At 43.0% G+C, this 26,808-nt stretch overlaps 1 protein-coding gene and 1 long non-coding RNA gene across 2 annotated transcripts in view; one reads left to right on the top strand and one right to left on the bottom strand.

The window, feature by feature from the left end:
* The window catches only part of gsg1l (gsg1-like), a 32,403-nt gene extending 14,498 nt beyond the window's left edge, over positions 1–17,905 (bottom strand). Inside the window, exons 1-2 of the mRNA XM_031732236.2 lie at positions 17,307–17,905; positions 3,640–3,687 (exon numbers count right to left, since the gene is read on the bottom strand). Of these exons, the coding sequence (XP_031588096.1) occupies positions 3,640–3,687; positions 17,307–17,643 (385 nt within the window). The 5' untranslated portion in view covers positions 17,644–17,905. The remainder of the gene's footprint in view (positions 1–3,639; positions 3,688–17,306) is intronic.
* Positions 17,906–17,929: 24 nt separating this feature from the next.
* On the top strand, positions 17,930–24,338 carry LOC120439755. The gene is made up of 5 exons (XR_005612735.1): positions 17,930–18,068; positions 19,181–19,458; positions 19,657–19,718; positions 23,373–23,554; positions 23,928–24,338. It is a non-coding gene; the product is annotated as an uncharacterized LOC120439755 (long non-coding RNA).
* The last annotated feature ends 2,470 nt before the right edge of the window (positions 24,339–26,808 follow it).

Here is a 26,808-nt window from a genome sequence, read left to right as displayed (position 1 = left end):
ATGTGACTTGGCAAGTAAGACGAGAGCAGATCACGAAGGATCTCATGAAAAGTTCAAATACCGTTTGCATATGAAAATAAACAGAAGTGGCCCAACAGCTGAACCCTGGGGTACACCACTTTAAACTCCAGGATGTCAGACCCATCTTACATCGTGGATCAGATGCAGCAGTTTAAAGAAGTTTAACTACACATTTGATCTTTCAGATATTTCAATATAAAACATTTCTATAGCAGATAGTGAAAAAAACGTTTTATCTATAATCTAATTACTTTTGTGTAGCATGAAAATACAGATACAGTCCAAAATTGATTCCTTCCTCCTTTTGATGTCCAGTGAGGCTGAACTGGAGTCTTTGCTGGGTCGATTCTGGACCCTGGGCCTCATGTTTGACACCCCTGCTGTAATCCTTTCCTGTGGTACGCATGTCTGAATACCAATCACAGTTCTCATCATTCGAGTTTATATTAATTTACAGCACCCATGCAGTCACCACTGATAGGAAGCTACATGTTTGTGCATCATGTTTGTGCATCATCTGTATGTTTGAGCTTAATGACGCACAGACATGTAAAGAAAAATAAATGGCGTTTGGTGGTTTGTCGTGTCATCTCTCAAGTGGTTCTGGTTCTGCTGGAGTGGGCGGGACTTGAATCCTGGCTTCAATTCGCGCTCACTGACTCTTTCCGTCTAATCAAATTAAGAGGTTTTTTTTGTTTCACTTTTCATTAAGAGCAGACTTGGATCTGACTGAGGAGCAGCTGCGTGTTATAAAACCCAGCAGCAGGCATGTTGGGCCCAAAGGAAGGCAGATTAACATATCGTATCCTTGTGTGAGAAGCAAGGTCACCCCGCTCAATACATCATATCATCCACCTCTGCTCCACGCAACACTCCTGCTCTTCTTCCAGATGGCATTAACAGATGAAACCATCGGAGAACTTTCATTATTAACTACCTGCTCTGCATGAAGCAGAGAATTAGAGGCAACGCCCCACATGCACCAAAATATTCCCTTTCTTCTGGATGCTCAAATATTCCTTTCATTCGCTGCAGGATATAAACACTATGAAATAATCTGCTCTTATCTGCAGTTAGGAGGAATCTTGATGAGCTGCAATATTCCCTCATTATTCAGCATCCTCTTCTTAATATATTCTGCACTTCATTTGGGTTTAAAAAGAGTTTAATGTTATACAAGAGGACCTTCTCATGAGGTGAGCCTTTCATGTTCTGGTCAGGTTACAGTCGGCTAAAGCAAACTTTGGAAATGTTGCTTAAAATCTGCTTAAAATTTTGATGTGAACATACGGCCACATCCTCATCTTTGTTAGGCGACAGGCTCCAATAACTTCCATAAATCACCAGTGACACCACACAGGAAAAGACTCAGCCTGTTTCATATCAATTAATACGTGTCACTTTGCCTCTTCCTCCTCCTTTGTCAATATAATAATGATGACGGCCTCAGGATGCTTCGAATGAATCTCAGAGTCTTAAAATCACTTTTCCGGAGACCCAGTTTAGAGATGTATTCCAATGTCCCATTTCTTTCTTTCTTTTTTTTTCCTTTTTATTGACAACCAAGTTCAAACTATGACTTTCCTTAGATATAAACTATCTACAGATGTGCGCCATTATATCTCATTTCCAGCTGTGACAGCAAACTTTTCATTGCGTTTTTCAGGGGAACTGGTCTTACACTGGTCCCAGTTTCTAACTAATTAGTAGTGTAATGGTGCTGGTATTTCTGGTTTAACTAAAGTGCCTCTAGAAGCCTCTTGGTATCGCATCATGGCTGCATTTTGAGTTATTTAGAAGCTCTTATCTAAATATATGGAGAAAAGAGCCTTTAACTTTAATTTTGCGGGTCACTGTCACTAGGAGGAACTACCAAACACTGCAGTTCCTTTAATGTCCACTAGAGGCTCCAGCAGTGAATCAGCCTCCACAGTTTGCAGTCTGCTATGGATGGATGGATGGATGGATGGTTAATTTCTTAAATTTCGTTCCTTTTTTTTTTTTAGGGCGTGGCCGCTTGGCGAGGCCCTGAGCTGGACCTCTGGACCGCGTTTGTGCTGTTGGAGCATTTTGGAGCATTTTTAATGACATAATCTGTCCAATAATATGGCCGCTGTTAAGTGACAGCACTAACAGACTGTCCAAGAAGTCTGAGCCTCAGTTTTGGTGAGTAAAATTTTATGAATTTGACTGGATGTTGATTAGCACCAGGTAGCAGGTATCTGTGTCTATGTGCTGCACCCATACATCCAAGGATCTCACGTTAGTCACGACAGCTAACATTAGCTTAGCCACCCTCTGGTCCAAATACAGCACTTCTGTATTTAAATAACAGAAAAATAGTAAATTGGTCGGGGAAAACGTGAAAGATGAAGTTTAAAAATATCCAAGAACTAAAGTCCAACTTTTATATACAGTCCATAGATTTAAATGTCATCTCCTGCTACGTTTGGTAAACTGAACATATAAATAAATACACACTCTTTCCTCTACAATGACACCGGCAATGATTCGAATGGAAGATTGCATCAATTTTACTTGCAAAACTGCATGGTACCGCAAACTTCAGCACCAGATGTAATTACAGTAATGGGGTCAAAGGTTAGTTCACATGACTTTATTTAAGGTAGTATGTCCCAAATCTCCGCATACTTCCTGCAGTAGAACGAGCTTTGGAAAGGCAGTTGCAGCCCTGCAGTCTGGCTGAGCAGATGTCACAGTTTATGTGGGACTCTGCATTTTCATTCAGTCTCCTTGTCTGATGTATTCAGCCAATGTCCCACATTTTGATCGGCTTCAAAGGAATTTCACTTTCCTACAGTGAGTTTTATTTCCTGATGGATGTGAAGGAAGCAGTAAAGTAGAAGTTAACCCATCTTTTGCAGATCACCATGAAGTGTTGAGCAGATTCCAGATGGATACGATGGAAGATAGCACAAAGAAAGTAAAGTGAGCAGAAATACTGAGAAACTGAGTTTTGTCAGATCCAGCTGACCTCTAGAGATAATTAGAAGTAGGAGATGGCAGTTTAACAGTTTCAGGGATAGAAAAAGGGAATAAAGAATATATGCAGGAAGAAGGAACAAACTTCAGCTTTTATCTTCAGAGAGTTGGAAAAGTTTCCTTCAGATTAAAATCACACGCTAAAACACCAAACCTGTAACCTCCACTGTTCACTGTGAGTTTGATATGTCAAAATGACCGCGCAGCATTGGTAACGTGTCCCACACAAACACGCTTGTTGTCTCACATGAAAAGATACTGAAAGCATGTTTTGTCATTTTAGATGTGAACTCATAACACACAAGGACACAGCGCTACAGTGATCCAGGAGGTGAGAGGTAATAAAAAACTCACATGGATCACATTTTTCTTAGTGCACCACAGGTGAAAACCCTCTGAAACAGTGAAAGAGTCTAAAAAAGAAAGATTGTGTGTGTGTGTGTGTGTGTGTGTGTGTGTGTGTGTGTGTGTGTGTGTGTGTGTGTGTGTGTGTGTGTGTGTGTGTGTGTGTGTGTGTGTGTGTTTGATTTTTTTCCCTGGTTTTTCCCTTGGCCCGGTGAACAGGTGGGGAGCGGCAGGGAGTGGCGAAGCTGCCTAATGACCATCATCACTCACCTCTCTCCGACGCCGGGGCCAAATCAATGAAGCTCCGACACTTCTCACCTGAGAGGAGAGAGAAAGGGAGAGGAAGGAGAGAGGGAAATGTAGATGTAAAGAGGGAAGAAGAGGTGGAGGAAACAAGGTGAATCGAGTTGGGAATAAAGGGAGGGGGGAGCAGGTGCAGAGGATGAGGCGATTAGTGGGCAGGAGACAAGGATGGAAATGAATGCACAGGGAGGAGAGAAAAGGATAAAATGAACGTTAGTGCGGCGGACTGATACGAGCTGAAACCACGTCAGGCTCAAATAAAGACACAGTGACTCCTGAAGATGATCCTCTTCTGATGTTAAGCTACACACTGCCAGGCGTTATTACGTTGTTATAAAAGCTGTATTAGTGACATTCATTTGCTTTTGTTCCATCGCATTAAACAAAGATGTTTATAGCACAGAGCTGGAGTCAGGATGAAAACCCCAAACCAGAGAACTCAGTTAAATGATTAGAACGATCAGTTCATCCATTTTCCGACAAAGATCTGGGTCATGGTCACGAGGGCAGAGACATCCACCCAGAGCTCCCTCTCCACAGTCACCTCCTCCACCTTTTCTAGGGGGACACCAAGCTGTAGCCAAGACACCTGATCTCTTCAGCAGTCTGACAAAACATCGCCTGGATGTCCTCCATTGTTGGGTTTGTGTTGCATACAAATTACGTCATGGGTTTTTTGAATGCATATTTGTCACATTTAAGTTGCAGATCATCAAAGAAATTCAAATATCAGACAAAGAAAACAAACGTAAACACAAAATGCAGCTTCTAAATTATGGTGTTTATTATTAAGAGGAAAATAATCCAAACCTACATGACCCTGTGTGAAAAAGTGATTGTCACCGACCCCGTCATAACATAAATTAGCTGTGGTGTATCACATCTTTGGAAAGCTGAGTTCAGTGTTTCTAACCACACCCAGGCCTGATTACTGTCATACCTGTCCGCAATCAAGAAATCACTTAAATAGGAGCCGCCTGACGAAGTGGAGCAGACCAAAAGATCCTCAAAAGCCAGACATCATGCTGGGATCCAAGGAAATTCAGGAACAAATCAGAAACAAAGTAACTGAGATCTCTCAGTCTGGAAAAGGTTATAAAGCCATTTCTAAAGCAGAGGGACTCCAGCAAACTGTGGGGAGAGCCAATGTCCACAAATGGCAAGAACATGGAACCGTGGTGAACCTTCCCAGGATTGGCCCGCTGAAGAAAATTACCCCAAGAGCGCAGCGACGACTCATCCAAGAGGTGACAAAAGACCCCAGAACCTCATCCAAAGAACTACAGGTCAGAGTTCATGACTCCACCAAAAGAACGAGACTGGGCAAAAATGGCCTGCATGGCAGAGTTGAAGCAGAAAACCAATGCTGAGCAAACGGACCATAAAGGCTCGTCTTAGTTTTGGCAGAAAATATCTGGATGATCCTCAAGACTTTTGGGAAAATATTCTGTGGACTGACGTTATGAAGTTTTTGGAAGGTGTGTCTCCCATTACACCAAACCATAATACACCAGCAAGTCCACCTCTGAGCGGCTTACAAAAAGCAAAATGAAGACTTTGGAGCGGCCTAGTCAAAGTCCTGACCTGAATCTGATTGAGATGCTGTGACATGACCTTAAGGCTGAATTATAACAATTCTGCAAAGTTGATTGGGCCAAAATTCCTCCATGGCTGTAAAAGACTCAATGCTTCTTATCACGAATTAAAACTGGTAATAGCAGGTGGTTAGTTTGTGATATTAGTCATTACTCTGACCTAGATTTACTGCTCTTGTATTGAAGTTTGTCTCAGTGGCAGGTGGGTCACACATTGGCCTTAACACTTTGCATATGACTGGGTAGCATTAGCAACTTATAGCCAACAGCATTTTTAGTTTATGTGTTTTTGAGTACAGTTTTTAAGGAAGTGCATCGCTTTCTCTTGTATTTTGATCAGAGTGAGGGTTTCAGACAGGGTGGGCTCCATGGGATGTTCTGGGATTATTGAGAGTCAGAAAGGAGCGGGTATGCTCATTGGCTAAATAATTGTCAGTTACAAGTTTGTCACGTGATTAAACTGGCTATTTTCTGGCTCATGGCTGCTAACCTCTTCATAACTTTGTGATATGGGGCGACACTGAATGTGTAAAAAAGAAAAAGTGTGACTCTTTCTCAGACTGTTCTAGTTTGAGTTTCGGGTGTCCTCTTGGCTTCATTATATTTCTTCCTGGCACACTCGGGCCTCGGTGAGTTCATCAGAGCTCGTGGGACCCTGCAGGTCACAGATCAGCAGCCACAACACGAGCTATAATTCAGCCCAGGCAGTGTCACAGGCAGCAGGCAGGCCCATCTATAACCAGCCCAAACACCGACGCCCACACACGCACAGAGCCATACTCGCTGAACAACAGATGAAGACACACTCTGTTTGTCACACTGATGCTGAGGACGATTTGAGTTTCCTGTGGTGAAAGAAAAAGGACAGAAACTCAACGTCAGTCCTGCAGAAACTCTGAGATTCTGGAAGTCCCATTAGCTCAACAGTGCATTCAGAAAAATAGCTTTTATGTCTAATTTGCACTTTTATTCTACAGTTACAGCTCCCATGATTCCTGTTAATCTACTGTTGTATCACCTGTGGGCAGTTTTTCTAACCCAGAGAGCAATGGGTGTTTGGCCTAAATGTGGGCCGCACTCAGACTTGGCTGACAGCTTTGATTCAGGGTCGGTCTGGCTGACTAAATTTAGCCATAACTTCAGCTCACATGGACCAAATTTCAGGTGTTCTTTGGCAATTGGGTCACCTCTTAACCACAAAACACTTACCCCTGTCAAGCCCATCTCATGACTGATGGGCCATTTCCGCTTCTCCTATAACAGAGTAAAAACGCTGCTGGAAATGAGCCGAATAATGACCCTTAACCCACTCCTTCCTGCCTGTTACCTGTTCTCCACCTGGTGCTTGTATCCTTCCTTCCTCTGTTCTCCCCCGGCTTCCTGACGGGAACTAAACTGAAATAAGATTAAATGTATGACTGTAGCTAAAATCAGCTATTTGATCGTTTCCTCTTAGCGATGCAGGACGCCTGTTTGACAAAATCTGAAGAGGATGGTTATATTTCATCTTTCCAAGGTTAAATGTGAATGTGCTCACACCTTGGTGAGCTGAAGTGAAGCTGTGATGCAGCCAAAAGGTGAGCGTCTCAGCGTCTGATTAGGACATGAATCTAAAATGTAATTAAAGAGTGAGCGGGCTCGTCTGTGACCTGATGACAGGACTAACAGCACAATCAGTATTCCTACGCCTTCCTGCCGCACACAGAAGACCGCGCTGCTCTAAAATGTCAATTATCAAAAAAAAAAAAAAAAAAAAAAAAAAAAAGAAAAATCACGCTCGCAGTCTATCAGGCTGTAATGAAACGGATCCATTTAAAGAAGCTTCAGGTGTCTTCTCTTGTAATTTTGGTTCACAGTCCCGGCTCTCACTTTTGCACCACTCTTTCATTCTTCTCCCTCCCTGCAGCCGGCAGCTCTGCAGACTGTTTAATCAATGATCCGATGTCATTTGGGGGTTAATTGTAGCTGTAATGAGTATGAATGCTTTTGTGAAACAACACCTAACGTGCCATTACTTCTACATTTACAACCGACGGTATAAAACGTCAGATTGAGAACGAACTTAAAGAACATAAAGGCTCCAGTCTCATTTCTGTGCTGATCCAACACCGCAGTTCAAAACTGGACGTGACTGAGAAACTGAGGAACGCTGCACAGTCACAGGATTATGACTTGCACGGCGTTAAAGTACGTCCCCCTTTATCTGCGATTGTTTTTACTCTAATTGGATCATAAATTTCTAAATTAACCCCACGTTTTATTCAATAAGACTTCAAACCAGCGACTGAGACCATAAACCCATCAGGAAAGTGTTTACTGAGCCCACAGAGCGAGGCTACGGACCAGTGGAAGCCCGAGGAGTCGCAGCATGTTGGTTAACTCTGTTGCCTCACAGCAAGAACATCCACCATGTGGCCTTGTTCACTTGTTCCAGTGTTTCCATGGATTCTCCCCGAGTACTCCGACGTCCTCCCAGTCCAAAGACATGCAGTTACTGGGTTTAGGTTGACTGGTGACTCTAAAGTACCCATCGGGTGTGAGTGTGACTAGCTGTCTCTCTGTGTTGACTGGTGAGCAAGCTTCATGAAACCATGAAGCAAAGGACGCTGCTTTGAACCAAAACTACAACTGTATCCTAAACCTAATTAACTAACTGTGAGGACCGAAATCAGGAGAGCAAAAGGAAAACACAAGGTTACGCAAATGAACCCAAGACTCAGCACACTCTGTCTGCGATGGTGAGACGCCTGCAGCATCTGACAGAACATCAATATTTCACACATTGCTCCATGCCAGAGTCCTCAGCAGCCATCCTGAGCCGTCTCACCTGTAACTGAATAATTTTTGTGCTCACAGATATGAAAAGATCATCAGTCAGATCAGCTCCAAAGGTTTGGTGGATTTGCCCCAAAGCAACATTTTAAAGACTTTTTCCTCCACAGGTTCTACTTCTACGTCACAGTCACACAGCTTCACTGAAGGCTCCATCCACGGCAACAACCCAATCGGCATCTCCAGCTCCGCCCACCAGAGCACAACAAAAAGTCTGATTCACGTTGTGGGTACTGGAAGGCTAGAACAGTACTTTCACCTTCATTGTCGCTACAATAATGAGTAAATATGTCTGCACAAACTTCTGCTGTGCATCTTTGATAACGTCTCTGATCATTTTCAAATGCAACCTCCTTTAGCAGGGATGGTTTCCTGTGTGACTTCATCAGTCTGTCACATCACTGTGGAGGATTTTTGGCCCACTCTTCTTTAAAGCATCGCTCAGATCATTGATGTTTGCAACATTCATTTTTGCACAGCTCTCTGAAGGTCTCACCACAGCCTCTCAGTCAGGCTGAGGTCTGGATCACTGCAGCTCCTTCTTTTTTAACTCGGAGATGTGCTGCTGTGCTCGGGATCGTCGTCCTGTTGATGACCCAGTTTGCTTTAGCTGTGGGACAGATGACCTCACACTTGGCTCTAGAACACTTTGGTGAGTTCACAGTCCACTCAGTGACTGCAAGGTGTCCAAATCCTGATCGGTCCACTGCCGTGGTGACATGCTGGGTTTGAACTTTGGCCTCATTGGTCCTGAAGTCCTGTTGTTAGCTCAGATGCTGCTGCCAGGTTCTTTTTAGAGAGAAGACGTTTTCTCCTGCAGCCCTCCACACAGCCATACTTGTTCAGTCTTTTTCTAACTGTCCTGTCCTGAACTTTAACCTTTAACCTGGCCTGTAGAGTCTTTGATGGAGCTCTTGGGTTTGTTTGCAGTTTCTCTGAGTATTGTGCAGTCTGACCTTGGGGTGAATTTGTTGAGATGTTCATAATCCTGAATGCTCCAAACCACTGCATTCTGTGCATTCAATCGGTGGCACCCGGCTTGTACTTACCCTCTGGATCTCTGCACACAGATCATGAACCATCACTGTCAAAATTTACATCTGTTCTAATAAATAAGTTAGAGGATACATTTTGATGATACAAAGCTTAGATCTCCATAATGAGCCATTTATTTTACATGTAAACACACTGTAGACGCCTGCATCCACACAGCAGTGTGGGCGCTGCAGAAACAGGTTCTTCTTACTACAATATAATAAAAAGAGATAAAAGACATGAAACAGGCTGCTAAAAGGCTCAAACAGTGGCGGTGAGGACTTCACAGAAAGGTCACGTCGATGTAAATTGAACTTTTTTGCAAATTAAAGCCTCTTTTTGGAGCGGCCGACTCTGTTCTCATTACTGCTGTCACTGCGAGATGAGCTCCTTACGAGTCTGTTTGCCAGTCGTGCCAGATTGAAGTGATGTAATGAAGTGAATAAGCCTCGCTGAAGCTTTCACGACGCCATGGCTGCATGCTTTCACTTAACCTCTTATTGCCTGGGTGGAATCAAGCATGTCTGGATTCAGATATCAAGTCATAGTCAAAGAAGGTTTAAAAGTTCATGGCTGCACAGGGGTACTGACTGTGCTGTACGGTCTGTAAATTTGGCTCCAATATTATATGTTTTGATCGGTTTGTGTCTTAAAAGCCCTTTTTAATGGTTTCATAATGAATTTGTTCACGGGTGTGTGTGTGTGTGTGTGTGTGTGCGTGTGTAGGTGTGTGCGTGTGTAGGTGTGTGTGTGTGTGTGTTGTGTGTGTGTGTGTGTGTGTCACACACACGACCTGTAAGCTGGTACGTTTCTCTCAGCTGTGCGGACGGGTTTGTTTAAGTTTTGGCTGTTTCCTCTCGTCTGTTGTGTGCAGCTTCATCAGGCAGTTGCACAACTCAAAAAAACATTTGTAGAATTATATTATATCTCAGACTCTAGTAGCTTAAAAGCAGGATCCATAAACTGTAGACAGGCAACCAGAACTTCAATCCCAAACAGGAAGCTCCAACAGAACTAAAGCAAACACTTGAGTTAGCTGAGGTGAAGCCTATCAGACAGCTAGCAGCTCCAGCTGCCTGTGTCACCATCCACCTGTCAGTCAAAAAGACCACACCCATTATAATGCAAACTTTATACAGAGGAATTCACCCTCGTACAGCTGCTATAAATGGAGGAATTATCTGTAGAGACCAAAACTGTTTCTGTATCAGGCTGTAAACATGTTTATTTCTGCTGTGAAATTGGACATTTGAACATGGGAGTCTATGGGGACTGACCTCTGCTGGACACTAGAGGTACTGCAGCTTTTGGCGCTTCTCTGTTGACTTCGTGAGCTTTCAGTGAGCAACACAAGCAGTAACACAGAGAACAAAACTGATAAAAGTGATGTAAAAATATTACAGAGAATATTACTGCAAACAAAGGTGACCGAGAGTCTGCTTAAATCTGTGACTGACAGTGTCATATTCACACGGTAATTATGTATAATGATAATTACATGTCATTTTAATTAAGTCCTAACATCTTTGGAGGTTAATCAATGTTAATTAGTGATGCTCTCAGTGTCTCCATCACCTCCTCAGGATGATCTCATTCGTAATCCTCAAAGGTGACGCTAATAACATGTTTTATTTCTGTAAAAACAAACAGAGCGAGAGCAGCAGAGCGAAGTCAGAGAAGAAAAATGAATCGATGGCTGAGCGAGGGAGTCACACTGTAAAATTTAATTATCATAACTCTCCGCTCAGCGATGCCAGAATGCCTTTTTATCCAGCACTGCGGGGTGAACCACACTGTAATAAAGATACAGGCCTTTAGCTCGCAGACCAATCACACTGAAAGGAGAAATGACCAGTTACTGACAGGCAATTCATAGTGAGTTATACTCAAACAGATGTTTGATTTTTTTAAAACAAAAACTCAGAAAAAATCCCGTTAACAGCACAGTGAACACAGTCTGTCTGCAGACCGGGAAATAATTTTGTCCTTTTCTAATTTACAGACATCTTTTATGATGTCATTCAACTTGTTTTTGGCTCTAATTTGGAGCCACATCAGTTCCTAAAATCCTACAATTTCACTCATCAAACTGGAGCTCAGACTTCTTGGACAGCACAAACACAGTCCAGAGGTCCAGTTCAGGGACTCCAGTTAGCTGAGGTGAAGCCGAGCAGACAGCTAGCAGCTACAGCCGCCTGTGTCGCCATCCACCCACTAACCAAAGCTGCCATGCTCCTAAATTTATGCCTTAACAAAATCCAAATAGCTACATAATTAAAAGATTACCCCCGTACGGCTGTGATGGTCTAAAAACAATGACTCATTACTGATTTTTGACTTTGTACGGGACTAACCTCAGTCTCCCGTGTGACAGTCCTACATTTAACCCCATTCATCCACCTGGAGGTTCCCGCTGGACTCATGTTAATGTGCACACAGTAGAGGTGCAGACACCTCACGCCAAAAAATGCACCTTGAGCAACTTCAGAACAAATGAATTTTACTCCTGCTTTGGTTAGCATTACCCTGGTGTTAGCAAGAGCTAATGTGCGACACGTGCAGACAACAAGAAACACTTTGATAAAGTCCAGCAATCTTTTCCCTCTCAGGGACCAGAGCAGGCTTGTTATAATGACCCAGTGACACAGATGTTATTGCACCTAGTCTAAAGGTTCTGCAGCACATCTCAGCCACACAGCAAAGCTTCATCCCAGCCTCTTCATTAAACTGTCTGGAATCACTGCAGCAGCCTTCAGGGTGGGAAAACAAGTTAGATTTATGAATTTATGATCCACAGCCCCCCAGTACTACCACACATTAACAGGTTTAAGTCCTCTTCATCATTAACAACACAGGGAGAGCCAAGAATAAGCCAAGATTAGTTTTATATGCATCACCAATCAGCAGCTCGAATCTGTGAGGAAAAAAGGCAAAAATCCACAACCCTTTGGTCCAAACATCAACTTCATCATCCAGGCCAAGCTGCAAATCAGCACGTGCTGCGTCACGCCAAAGAAGTCGTCCAGACAAATCAACTATGTATACTTGTTTTATCACAGTCGAGACAGCCAGCATCTCCAGTATTCTGAATTTGTTCCAGAACTGAGGAAACAGCTGAATAAAACATTGGGCTTGGCAGGAAATCCACCATATTTTCTGCTGCTGGGCTTTTCTGTAGAGTTCATCATCACTGGGACAGAAAACACACACACACACACACACACACACACACACACACACACACACACACACACACACACACACACACACACACACACACACACACACACACACACACACACACACACACACACACACACACACACACACACACACTAATTCAAACTCTACGGCTTCCCAAAGCTCCGCACTGTGTCACAGGTGTTTGCGTACCTGATCTCAGGTAACACGCTCTTTGGTTGTTACGCATCAGCGCGGGAGGTTAAATGAGGAGGCGGGTATGATGTTGAATCTTTATCAGCTGATAATTAAACAGCTGGTGTTTGGAGTTGCTTTCATCATTATTCAGCCTCCGCAGCGCATGTATAATATCTGCTTATTAATGTGGATTGTTTACATGGTTTGATTAAAGTCGGCACACGCTCAGTTCAGCCATCAGGACTAGCAAGAATGACAGGTGCTGTAAACATTTTTAAAAAGTGCAAATACAAATTATCAGCGGTCTTCAACTCAGTTTGAATCCAATCGGCTCAACTGACATTTCTCAACCTAACCAAGAAGTTTTAGCGCCCAGCGACTCAGTCACACCGGCCTACAGACCGGTCGGTGCATGGTGCCGATCCAAAAACCTCCTCGCGGTTGTTTCGGTTCCTAGTAGGTTGCCGTGGTTACCCACAGTTTTCATGGAAGACACCAGCTTTCCTGGAAAGCCGTGGAGGCCAGGCCAGGCATCTGGACACTTAAGCAGGACCCAGTTCAGATGGTGTTTGGATGATTCACAGAGAGTTGCTTCGAAGACAGTTCAAAAGAATCCTGAGTGTAATCTCAGAGAAGGGCGCTGGTTTGTTCTCCAGGAAGGGTTCGAAGGTCGTAAGGAGGGTCCGTAGGCAGGTGAGGCAAGAAGGTAAGACTGCTTGAAAGAATCCTTAACAGGGAAATACTGACTCGGAGAAGACAGGTGAGCAAGTTCAGGTAAGTTTCAAGACCAAAGTGGGAATCAGACTTTACCCCAAGACCCAAGCACTACAAACTGATTCCAGTGACACAAACTACATTCACAATGTTAATGAGACTAAAAAAAACCTGATGCAAGCTGGAAATGGAAACTGTCGCCTTCAAAATAAAAGCTGCGTCTTTGGAAACGTGTTCATTGACAGTCCGCTGGAGAGTGTTTCCATGCAAACTACTGCTGAGGTTGTCTTTGCAACCAGTTACACCCAGCAACAACAGACCAGCTGGCAAATACACATGTATCGATAGCAACAGGTGGTCGCTAAATTTAATCAGGCAAAAAGAAAGTGAAAAACCAGAGCAAAGAGAAATTTTAGTGCAAATCCCAAAGTTTTCAAAGACAACAAATAATTTAGACTGAATGTTGGGATTGATCTAAAACACAAAAATACAAATGCATAAAATCTTTGATGAAAAGATTGAGTCTAATAAAATGTGCATTCCTGTTAAACAGAAAAGGTGCTGCTCCATCAGCAGCTTCTGTTCCAGTGTTGGTCTCAGTGTAAACATCCTGTAGATTTAATGAAGAGCTGGAACAAACCGATCCTTTCAGAATGTGAGGGAGGAATTTAACAAGCTTAAGCTTCGGGGCGTGACAGGATGTGTTTGTTCAATACTAGATGTGCTGGACGGGAGACTTTCTTAGTTTTGTACTTACTGCGATCTGAGCTGTCAGAGCTCAGTTTGAGTCGATGTATTAACAGAAAATTTAGAGCAGATTAACAGATTCAACCTTCCTGACGCCGAATCTGCAACACTCCTGCTCACACCGTGCAAGGCAGCTGAACGGCCACCAGATGGAGCTCAAACTGACTGCTGATGTTAGGATAAGTGAAGCCAGATAAGGAAGTTATCCTGGGTATGCTGAAGTTTGTAGCACCGCCCCCAGATATCCAGTTTGTCACAGAGGAGCGACCTCTGACATCAAATAATGCAAAGAAAGATGCAAAGCTCAAAATTAAAACTGAGTAAAAATAAATAAATAAATAAAAGCTTGTGTCTAAATAAATAAAAGCTTGTGTCTAAATAAACTCATAAATAACTTATTTTAAGTAATGCTTGAGGAGATATGAGTGTTTAAGTCTCGGTTACATTAAACCATATTCATATATATTATGTATTAAACATGAATAATATTTTTTAGGTGCTGTGATGTTTAAAAATGTTCCCCTGGTCGTAGCTTTCCTCTCCTCGATCCACCGTCCTATCACAATAAAAACTAAAAGACCAAATAACATTAAAAACACAAGGGGGCGCTACAGCAAGAGCATAAATATGAGTTTCTCGTTTCTGCTTCTGCAGAATTGAAGGATCCCCCACCCCCCACCACCCACCACCACCACCACCACCACCAGTTGGGTTACTGGTGGTCATCAGTGAAGACTTAAGACCTCAGGCTGAGCATTTTATTTCCTATTTGTCTCTGATATGAAAAGTTGTCACGGAGAAGTAAGGTTTAAAATACATTCGCATTCTGAACAATGCCGCGTGCCACTGATGCAAATAATGATTCTTTTACAGTTACAGGATTTTAGAAAATCTGCAGTTTTTTACACTTTAACTTCACAGACGCTGCTGCTCCTGCACGGTTCATTCATTCGCTCTGGACTTTAAATGTGGAGAAGAAGGAAAGCTCATAACATCAGTTACACACACACACACACACACACACACACACACACACACACACACACACACACACACACACACACACACACACACACACACGTACGTCTGTGTCCCTGAGGTGTTTATTTACTCTCACAGATCCACACACAGACTGTTTTGTCCTCTTCACTCCCACTCATCTCTGCACAGAGCAGATCCTGTTTGTTTGTTTGTTTGCTCGATTACAGCTTCTCACATGGGACAAAATAACAGAAACACTTACAGCACCCACAGAGGCAAAACTCACTGCAGACTTTACAGCTACAATTCGAAATAATGGGTATTAATCCGCAGCTGAAAATAGTCCCCGACAAACGCAGGTTTCTCCTGTTTGGTCAAAAACTGCACCGTGGAGCAGTTTTAGGAACTTCATCACAAAGATGGAAACAGAGAAAGAAAGTCAGAAAGTAAAGAGACACTGGCTGAGGTTGAAACTGTTCTCTTAATAAGAGTCCTGACAGATGTGGAAATGTCTGTGAGGGAGCCACAATAAGTCTCACTGGATTATCTAAATACTAAGAACGATGCTTCAGAGTTATTGCCTTTTTTGGCAGAGGATATATTAGACCATCCTTTATTGAAAGGTAAGGAGATGACACCATCCCACCATTCAAAGCCGTCCACCATCAGAGCATTCACAAAGACAATCTGATCAGTGATCTGTGTTTTTCATCCTCTGCCATCTTCCATTCAAAAAGCCAGAAGTGAACTTTGAGTTATTAAAACCTGCTTGTTATGAAGTTTGTTTCCCGTGTGAAGCATTTGTTTGGCAGCTTTAGAACTAACTGTCATGAGGCAGAGTGCAGAGGTGAGGCAGAATAATTCAACAGGAAGCCAGCTTCAGCGGCTGATAACAAAGTCCAGGAAACAAACTACAAATCCAAAAACACAGGAGAGGAAAACCAGGAGATTGGAGATGGCAGCACCTCCTCACCGCACCAACTGGATAACATGGACGCAGTTACAGTGAAAAAGTCCCACTGGTATGAGCTTCTATGTGAGGGCGTCCAGCACATCACCTGAGCGCTTCCCCACTGTGGACTTACGGAAAATAAGTGTTTTGAAGACATGAACTCTTAATTTTGCATTAAACGTCTCATCAGCAGGAAGAGAAAATCTGAGCAGAGAGCCTCGAGTGTATTATTTATTTATTTATTTTTACCTTTATTTAACCATGAGGTTCACAAAGAAAACCAGCCAAGACAGCAGCCATGATGCAAACGTGCTAAAAATGCACCAATTACAACAGAAAATTCAAGATTTACAACAATTTATACAAAATACAAACACCCACAACAAAACCCACCAGAGGCCTCACAAGAAAAACATTCAGATCTCCTTCACTGCACTCCGTATGATGCTTTTAAATTCAGCAGCAGGTATGCTGAATGTGTTTAAGCTTTTCTGCTTTTCTGAGGAACTACACGGAGCAGAGAAGAGTTCGGAGGTAAACGGGGCTGTTCCAGCTTCAGTCATATTCATCACCCAGCTCTTCACATTTATCCAAAACAGTGTGAATACATCAAAGATGTTTGCACAGAGCAGACCCACATCAGCATCATCCACCATCACATGAAAGGTTAAAGTCTCAGTGCAGCCACACTCTCTGTTCCTAACTGATGAATTCTCCTTCACCTGATGATGTTTTCCATCTAGGATTACTCGACTTCAGACGTGGTTTGGAGTGAATGTTTTGTGCTCCTTTCTGGCACTAACAAATTACCCGAATTCTGTCAACTTTGATCTTTATGACAAGAAGGACTGCAACTGACTGGAATGGAGAAACGTGGAGATATCTGCTTACAGGCCGAAGAAAAAGCCTAAAAATATTTATTTTCAATTTAAATTTGAAAATGTTCCATTTGTTGTCCTGTTATTGAGGGAAACGGAGATTTAGAAGCTGAATTTCTGCTTAAAAAATGAGAGCGCATTGACTTAAATTGTCCACATCGATCAGCGTGCAATGAGTGAGAGCAGTGTGCTCTGAACGCACCACAATCTGTGCAAAGACTAAACAAACATCAGTGCGGCTCAAACTCGAAGTGAAAACAGGTTTTTACGCACAAACATTTTCCTTTGGTTGTGCGTAAAAATGACGTGACTGGCCTGTTAGCGTTAATTTCAGGTGGAAATTGTTTGACCTGTTACTGTAGGTGAGCTAAAGAATAAAATACATAAAAGCTGAAGTGAAGAGGAAAAAGTATTCCAGATACATCACACTCATCTTAAAGCCAACACTGCTCTAGTTTTATCTCTCTTAACAACTTTAAGCGACCCCAGAATCTCCCCAGCCTCTCGGACTGATGGACCCACCTGACTCGTGGATGTTCTCCTCGCAAGAGTACCAGATGCCCGTGTGGAAGCGGCGGAAGAGGAAGCGGTCGTCCCCGGTCTCCCAGCTGTAGTGCACTTTGTTCTGGTCCGTCTCGTTCACGCCGTAGTCGATGCAGTTGTGGTGCCGCTGCTTGCTGCAGTTGGGCTTGGGGACGCGCTGGGTGCCCTCGCACCAGTACGTGGTGATGAAGGCGGTGGTGGAGAAGAAAAGGGCCACCAGGTTCAGACCCACCGACAGCAGCGCGCGGCATTTCCGCGTCGTCTTCATGATCTCGGAGCGAGCGGCCGCGTCCCCGCAAGCGGCGAGAAAGTTCATCCAAGAAGGAGAGCGAGGAGGTCAGACGAGGAGGAGGAAGAGCGGCATGGCGCTGCGAGGACGCACAGAGAATTACGCGCGTGTCCTCTCTGTGCCAGCGTGTCCTCAGTGAGGAGGTCCGGACCCAGAATTTAAATCTTCCATCAGCGTCACAACTCCTTCCGGCCTCGGAGAGGAGACGGGGAGCTGCTCCTCCGTCACAGAGCAGGAGGTTCACTGAGGAGACGTGATGCTGAGAGCGGAGCACCTCTCTCTCTCTCCTGCTCTCCCTCCCTGCGTGTGCGTCATCACCGGTCACCCAGACAGCTCACACCTCAGCCACACCTACTCCCGTAGTCATTTTGGATCTTTTGGTATTAAATCTGTGACTCTTTATGGGGGCGTTGAATCCATCACAAAGAAACTCAGCTCAAATATGACAGCAGGTAATATGATGTCATTTTGTTTGATGCTACCTGCATCTCCTCTCCACCTTCAAGGTGTCCTGCGAAAGTCGGAGAGTTAATTTTAGTCTCATTTCAGCGACAAAGGGTCGCAGATGCCAACAGACTCAAACTGATCAACTTTTAATGACAACGTGTGCATTAGGAGGCTGGAGAGGTGCGGTTCCAGTTTGGGACCACTGTGTTTTGCACTTTTGTGACTTTTTTCCTCCGGCTTATTTTGTTAATTTACTCTCTTAGTGTAATTTAATCTGTTTTTTTTTTTTTAAATTTATTTACATTATTTTATTTATTTATTCATTTCCCTTTCATTGACCTTCCTGGTTGGCACTGGGAGGTAAAAACTTTAAGTTGTAACAAGCGCCTGTGGTTTAAGGTTAAAAAGAAGTTTTGGCAAAAGGCACTGACTCCCACCTCGACTGCAGGAACAGCTCGACAACCAACTCACAGTTAAAATTACTGTAACGTTGTAGAAGTGAGAACCCAACAGTTTAGCCAGTAACACAATGACCCAGTAAGGCAGTGGGTGTATGTAAACACAGTGTTACTGGGTCAATCCAAAACAAAATCCATCATAAATGGAAAAAAACCCAAAGATGAGCTGATTTTCTTTTTTATTATAAAAACTTTTGTATATCAAATGATGCCAAGCTAAATTTTACCTGCATATAAATGATGAGTATAAGAACCCCTTGACAAACATCTGCGAGGTTAAAATTTGATGCTTTTTAAGTACAGTAGATGCCCATGTGAAATTTCCAGGACTGAAAATCACATTTAAGCGCCGTTAAAAACTGTGAATTTCATCAAATCAGTTTTTCTCCAAGTGTCACAAAGCAAAATTAAAATCTAATTTTTCTGAACATCAGTGTGAGCATCAGAATAAATATTACAATTTCACTAAGCAGAAGCATTGGTACCCTGGATGTTTGCTCTGTTTTCTGATAATTTACTGGAGAAAACAAGAAGAGCATTCTGGGTAAACCTTAAAGATTCATTTGTGGGATGGGCGAACACGTTAGAGCACATTGAAGCTCTGCTTTTTGCCTGCATTTTGATACCAGACTCAACCTCTAACCTTACTGTCTGTTTAGTCCTTACAGCATCAGTCACAACATTCCCCAGAAGAAGACTCGTGGCGACTTTGGTGATCAGACTTTTTCTCCAGAGCGACGAACCTGACTCGTTTCACTCAGGATGAATTCTAATAACTGGGACCATCATCGGGCTGTACTCTTCCAGTTTATGACCAAATACCTGCAAAGTTTCATTTGAGTTTGTTGCACATAAAAATGTATCCACCAAAGAGACAGGATGACAAACAGTTCAAGAACACAAGATGCCGCAGTCAGACATCAAAAACCCAGAAAAGGTAAAAACACATCACAGAGTTCGATTCATCTAACTTCTGTTGATTCTCTTGTTCTTAACTAATTGTGAAGCACTTTGGTCAACTTTGTTGATTTTAAATGTGCTAAAGAAATAAAACTGATATTGATCTTCTCGTGATTTCAGCATATGGTTCAGTCTTTCTTCAGTTTTGATTATTCTTCATTATTTCTTTTGACAGTTTCACTTGTGAATTATTTGTCTTGGTTTCAGTCCTACTGCTGAGGATTGCGTGCACCTCCGGTAAGTCCATGTGTCGACACTCCTACTTTAGTCATTGTGTGTTAATTGCCTGAATTAAAAAGGTTTTGTTTCCATTTGTTAGTTTCTCATTTTGTTTTGATTTTTGCTGTTTTTCTTTATTTCTAAGTTCTTTAAAGTTACTTCTTTTGCATGATAGTTTGTGTCCACATCTACATATCTACCTACTAGTTGCTTTAAAAATTCCTCACACTGTGTCATTATATGCAGATTGATCTGCACAGTTAACAAGAACTGTTGGCAGCAGCTCAAGTAAAACAAAACCCTTTGATTCTCTGAGTTGAGACAGGAGAAAGAGAGGAAAAATGACCATGTTTGCAGTAAAAAGTTTAAAGTGACGCTCTGCAGGGCGTGAAGAGAGGGGCCGGAGGAGGTAGATGCTGGTGGCAGGAAAAACACCAGCTACAGGAGATAAACAGCCACGATGTGACCGAGCAGTGGTGAAGAGTTGGTTTAAACACAAAAACAACTTGATTAGATTGAGAGAACAATCACAGCCAGGGTTAAAATAACTACCTTCTAAGGTTACAGGACCATCATCGTCATGGTAACAACAATAAAAACCTAGGGTTTTTGTGCTGTTTGTTTAAATTTCCATCTGAGAAAAACATCCCTAAATCCAGTCAGTAACAGCTGTGAAGTCGTGAGGCCACATGCACATCCGTGGCCTCCGCGGGTAGCACACACTTGGGTATTTTGGCTGGGACTGCTCGTCACACCCTGTCAGTCACAGGCTGCCATAATTAGCTCACCAGGGTGGCATTTGGACTGGTATCCTTTTCTTTGCTGGCCAGGATAGATGGTTTACGAGAAATGAGAAAGATGCTGCTGACATCAGAGAGACATGCATAAGATGCTTTTTGATGTTAGTGAACTGGGTTAAAGCAATATTGGAATGAACAATCCTCTTAAGGATTGATTAATTATAATAATTAGAGGTGTTTGGTTTTCTGGTTCTGACAGTCGAGTAAGTCTGTGTCTTCTTTATGAACTTGGTAAGGTTTGGGCACCAAAGACTACTTTGGTTATGTTCAGAAAAAGATGTTGGCTTGGCTTCAAATGCACTAAACAAAAACTTAAGCTTACCAGTTGCTTTTAAATGTGATACTGGGGCAACCCTTTTAAGTATGCACATGACAAGCTGGGCGTGACAAGACTTCAATGTTGGTGCTATGACGCACCGACACAGAAGGACACTTTGAGACACCAGCAGTTTCAGTGGTACAGCAGAGTTTCACACTCTGGGAATGAAAATGGGCCGTCCCTTCACTTCATCACCAGAGTGGGATTTGAGAACTGCAACAAGGACTGGCAATTTAACTTTTATCCAAGCAGCAAAAAAATTAAACCAACACAGAAGTGCCAAAAACCCCTGCAGTTCCTCTCATGTCCACTAGGGGTTCCAGCAGTGAGTCAGTCCCTATAGACCAGGGGTCCCCAACTCCAGGCCTCGAGGGCCGGTGTCCTGCAGGTTTTAGATCTCACCCTGGGTCAACACACCTGAATCAAATGATTAGTTCATTACCAGGCCTCTGGAGAACTTCAAGACATGTTGAGGAGGTCATTTAACCATTTGAATCAGCTGTGATGGATCAAGGACACATCTAAAACCTGCAGGACACCGGCCCTCGAGGCCTGGAGTTGGGGACCCCTGCTATAGACAGTAATGTTTTTGTCTCTATAGATATTATAACATTATAACAACTGTACAGGGGGGGAGCTTTTCTTATAATTCACCTGCTTAAAGTTTGCATTATTAGGGGCGTGGTATCTTTTACTGACGGGTGGATGGCAGCTGTAGCTGCAAGCTGGCTGCAAGGATTGACATTTTACTCTAAACTGTAAAACTTTGTCATTTGTTATTTTACTGTAGAGGATGAGCAAAAGGGTGTTACGACTGCAGTGTGTGCTGTGCATTAGATGGAGGAGTTGTACAGAGATATCCACAGGCAGGAATGATTTCGGTGTACCTTCACAATATCTGCCTCTCCGACACCACCCTAAAGGAGTTTAACCCAGTCCACGGGGGGAGGATGGTCCCTTGTGGTGCCCTTGTGTTGCTGATCACCTTCTCAGACACACAATGTTGAAGTGGAAAAACATGACTCTCCCAGTGCTCGCCAGCTGGTCCAGATGGGTGTAGACACGATTGAGCAGGTAGATGATGGCGTCCGAGCTTCAAGGCGGGCTGGTAAGCAAACTGAAGGGGATCCTGATGTGGTCTGACAGGTCTGTAGGTCGGAGCTGGTCAAGGATGAGTCTTTCCAGGGTCTTCATGACGTGGTAAGTCAGTGCCACAGGTCTGTAATACTGGGGGCCACTGGGACGTGACGTCTTTGGTACAGGAACAAGCCACGACGTCATCCTCAGCAATGGGACCCTCTGCAGACTCAGACTCAACATGAACAGTTTATGAAAGACTCCACAAAGCTGGGAGGCACAGGCCTTGAGGACACCGGGACTCACCCCATCTGGTCCAGCAGACTTGTCTGAGTGGATTCTTCTCATTTATCTCTGAACCTGGTCATGAGAGAAAGTGACAGGTGGGGGAGGGGTGTCAGGACTTTTACAGGAGGCAATGATGCAATATGGTAACTCAGTAGGGGGGTGAGCATTCACTGCAGTGTTGACACTGTTGAAGAACACATTCGACTCATTTGCTGTGTGCTGACCAATTATCTGACCAATAATATTCTTGCTGTGAGGTTACCATAGTAACAGTAACAAACAGATCTGAGTCCCAGTTTTGGTTCTAACTGGATTAATTAGCAGTTCTCTGTGTCTTCAGACCAGTGAGTGTCAGATAAGTGACTGAGCCCATAACCTCAGCAGGATTCTGGGCTGAAGCCTGTTTTTCCGTACACTTCTGAAGGTATCGCCCCCATGTGGCCATTAAAAAGGAGGCAGGTTTAAGCCACTTCCAAGCTAGCTTGCTTTGGCAAACCCAGAAGCTACTTCAGTCACTTCCTGAACGAGTCCATAAGCCAACACGGTGTGAGACTTGCAGAGTCCAGGGTGGCATCCCTGTGGCTACTAGCTGCCTGCTCCTGGTGAAAACAGTAGACACAGATGTGTTAACTAAACTGAAGCTCCACCCAGTTCAGATTTTATATTTTATCGTGGTTTTACCCGGTGACTGCTTCCGTAAATGCATCACGCTTTGAAAAACGGCCATGTTTAAAAACAGAAGGGGGTGGAGCTGGGGCTGAGCCTCGTCTCTACGTCACCTGACGTCTTCTATATAACATGCGTCGTTAATCACGCTGTCGCGTTAAAAACATCACTGTGGCTCGTAAAACGCTGTGTGCACAAACAGCCTGCAGGGTCGTTTTTTATGGGAGGGCAGTTATGTGAAGGCTCGTGGCATTAGATATTGTTTTTCATCTACACAGCATTCGTGACTTTGCTGTAAAGCTTGATAAAGATTGAAGTGTCTCCTGCAGCCTACCAGGGCTTCGTGGTTTTTACTTTATGCATGTCTAAGAAGATTTATCAGTCTCACCCTACAGAGAAGACAATGCAAGGTTTGAGCTCAAAATCAATCAGGTTATGGCAGCGATGCAAAGGAGACGATGAGTATTTCAGGCTGTATACATGAAAGAAGGGAAGGTGCCTCTCTGCTGTTTGTTTGTGCAGGTGTGACGTGCTCGATGAATATGTAGAAACTGAGCGTCCCTCTTTATCGATCAGCCGAGCAGAGAGCTCACATCTCCGGCCGCGAAAATCACCAGCGACAAGGCCGAGCCGCCCACCGCTCCGATCCATCACTGCTCATTTTATGGCTCCCACCTCCAGATCAATACAGCCGGCGAGTGTGTGTGAGTATATGTGTGTGTTATATATGTGATGTGTGGAAGCTAAGGCCGATTCAGACTGACAGAGAACCTCAGGAGAGTCAATAAACTGAGCAGAACAGGGTGCACTGATAAATGTGTTATAATGCTGTTGGATTTATCCGCAGTCAGATCTGAACGCTTAAAATATTAACGCTTAGTTCATCGAGACCAACCAGCTCATTTTTCAACTCCAGTTCAAACACATGAAGAAAAAGTCCAAACTGGAGAAATCCTGATTTCAGAGCAGAGGAAACAAAAGATTAAGCATTCATGGTCTCAGTTCTGCCTTTTGTTTGTGTTTCTTTGTGTTTTTATTTTTCTTTAGTCTCCCATAATTCTCTGTTTTATTTTTCAGATACTTCCATAAACTGTATGTGATCAGTTAAAAGTTTTCATTCCACGTAGAGCTGTTATGGAGGGAGAAACTATCCATGAAGAAACTGCAGTTATTAGTTTGTTTCTTTTTCATTGTCGGTCTCACCCCAAATGGTTTCACCTCCACTTTTTTATGTAACGCTAGTTTCCTGTGCATTTCTTTTTTTTGTAGCATTCTAGGCGTGTTTCCATTGTTTCTTAAGTCTCGGGTCATTTGGCATTTGGGGGCTGAGTTAGAGGATCGAAGCAGGAATTTAGCTTTATCTGTATCTGCTGATACACCACGGTCCGACTGAAGTACATCTGAAAACTCTAAAACGTGCAGCTCTGCTAAAACTTTTAAATTTTTAACAAAGACGAAAACTACACATCAGCGATGTTTGGAGGGTTAGTGAAGTTGGGCTAATTACCCAACTAAACACTCATAATAGTGTTTGATGTCTGTGCGTCTTTGTGTCTGTAAACACGACAGTTAAAAAGTTTTGAATAAATTTAGATTTATTGGTCAAAAACTGAAAAAAGGCCTTTTAATTTGAAACTATGATCCTTACAAGTGTTCTGTGAATCGTAAACATAGAGAAAGTAATATCAAATATCAAGTTAAATATCATGTCAGATGGATCTGAAGGCCAAAGTGATAATAAAATGCTAATTAGAGCTATTTAAAACCATGTTTCTTCCTGCCATTGTTTATACTGACAACATATCTTATTATTACTTTAACCTCTGACCTCTTTTTCAAGGTCAAAAAATGTCTTTTATCTGTAAAACTTTGCCTAAAATTCTATTTTGTTTGAATTGGTAACATTCGGGAAATGATACCAGTATATGAGGATTCTAAATATCACATAATATCATGTCACATTTGACCTCTGACCTCATATTTCACATCTGCCTTTCTTTCTCCAAAATGTTTACTCCAAAATGAGTTTTACCTTAAAAGAAAGTGATAAACTGTCAAGAGAAAGAGAATCATCTTCCTAATTAGTTAAAAATATATTGTGTATTATATCATATAATGAGCTCAAGTTATTTGTGTCCAGTTAATAACTGTTATCTACTCCTGCGTCATGTTTATGTAATCAAAGCCAGTCATGCTACCGTTATCTGACTTTTACTGCAAAGTACAAAAGGAAAAAGAAAACAAAATGAATATACTGAAAGTTAAAGTAAATACTCCCCAGAGAGAGAGACGCCATAGCCAAGGTGTCGCAGAGTTATTATTATAATTAAGTTCATGTTTCTGGTTTAAACACACAAATCCAAACTGTAGTTTGGGGAAATCGTAGTTTCAGTGCAGAGGATGATTGTCACAACTTTAGAGAACAATTTAAGATAAATATATATTTTCTAAATACATTCCTGTTACCTCAGGTCAGAGTTAATGTTAGTGTTCGGGCCAACATCATAACTAATGATGACGTATGATGATGGAGACAAACGCCATCATGTGGCAGAAATAACTTCAGCCAGCAGAGAGTCTGAGGTCGACCAGCCACAACACGAGGTTAGTCATTAATACGTCGCTGCGTGGTTCGCATCACTCTGCTGATCCTCAGCTTCATGTCCACACCGAACAATCAGTCAGCCTGGCCGGGACACTGTGAACCCTTGGGCAGCAGTTACACTGTGAGTTTATAAAAACTTTACTCAAAGATGTGCTGCACATGAGCAGTGCGAGCTGGAGAGCCGAGAATGAGACTGAAGAGTTTCTTGTAGGAAAGAAAAAGGAAAGCAGGAAAGCCCCAGAGGAGACCGCTGGACCACGAACAGGGTAATCTAACATCATCCCTACAAGTCCTGTTAAATGTTTACATCACAGTAACAGGAGAAACATGGTGACTGTGACGTCAGTGATTTAGACACACACTGAGAGGATGAAATATATATATTTTGGTTCTGCTTTTACGTCAGCACATGATTCGGTTTCCTTTCATTTCCAAAAATAGAGCTTTGAATCATTTCATCTGTGCGAGGACCAAATCCCCTTCCTGGCCTGAAAACGCACACCTGCACTCTCTTACACACACACACACACACACACACACACACACACACACACACACACACACACACACACACACAGTCACATATAAATGCAGTGCTGCTGGATTGATGCCCCTGACTAGATTTCCCATTGGATGTATGGGACCATCTGTGGGCTCGCCCAGGCTTTGTTTGCCGTCTGAAATGAATCCTGGCACCAGCGAGTTGATCACGACGGCCGAGTTAACACAGCTCCCTCCAGCGGCGGCGTGTAACACGATACACCCCAGGTGGCAACAACAACAACAACAACAATAACAACACACCCCTGATATACACACACCACCCCAAGTTATCTTCAAGTGTGCACCCAGAATCTTAAATGTGAGGAAATTCAAATTCAGGAATCTTTTATGCCTCGTTCCAGTTTTCTGGGATCAACTTTTGCCGTTTACCTGACTGCTGATAACGAGGCCTGATGCAGTCAGCAAGGCTAGTGATTTTTGGAAAGCAGGTATAATGGAGACTCTAAAGTAGCTAACCCTGAGATGAGGGTGGGATGTTCTAACCCTAACACAACAAATCATTTCTAATTTAGCAACATGAAGGCAAAAAGAAGTTTCTCCTTAAACAATTGGACAGGTCATTTCTGAAAAGTTAGTGCTAGTGTCTTAGTTACACACAAGGAGTCCTTTAGCGGTTGGTTGATTTTAATCGGAACCCTGATCCGGTAGAAACTGCGTAGAGAAGAAGAACGAGGTGGAGAACAATAAACTAAAGCACATATAAAGCGATTCTCTCGTTGTGCATCACTAGCAGACATTACAGGCTCCAGCTGTGCAGGTAATTCTCCTGTGTGTCAGTCAGCAGCCTCT

The sequence above is a fragment of the Oreochromis aureus genome, linkage group 4 (assembly GCF_013358895.1).
Source record: "Oreochromis aureus strain Israel breed Guangdong linkage group 4, ZZ_aureus, whole genome shotgun sequence".
NCBI classification, from domain to species: Eukaryota; Metazoa; Chordata; class Actinopteri; order Cichliformes; family Cichlidae; genus Oreochromis; species Oreochromis aureus.
The sequence above is the reverse complement of the archived record's forward strand: the minus strand, read 5'-3'. Positions and strand labels throughout refer to the sequence as shown.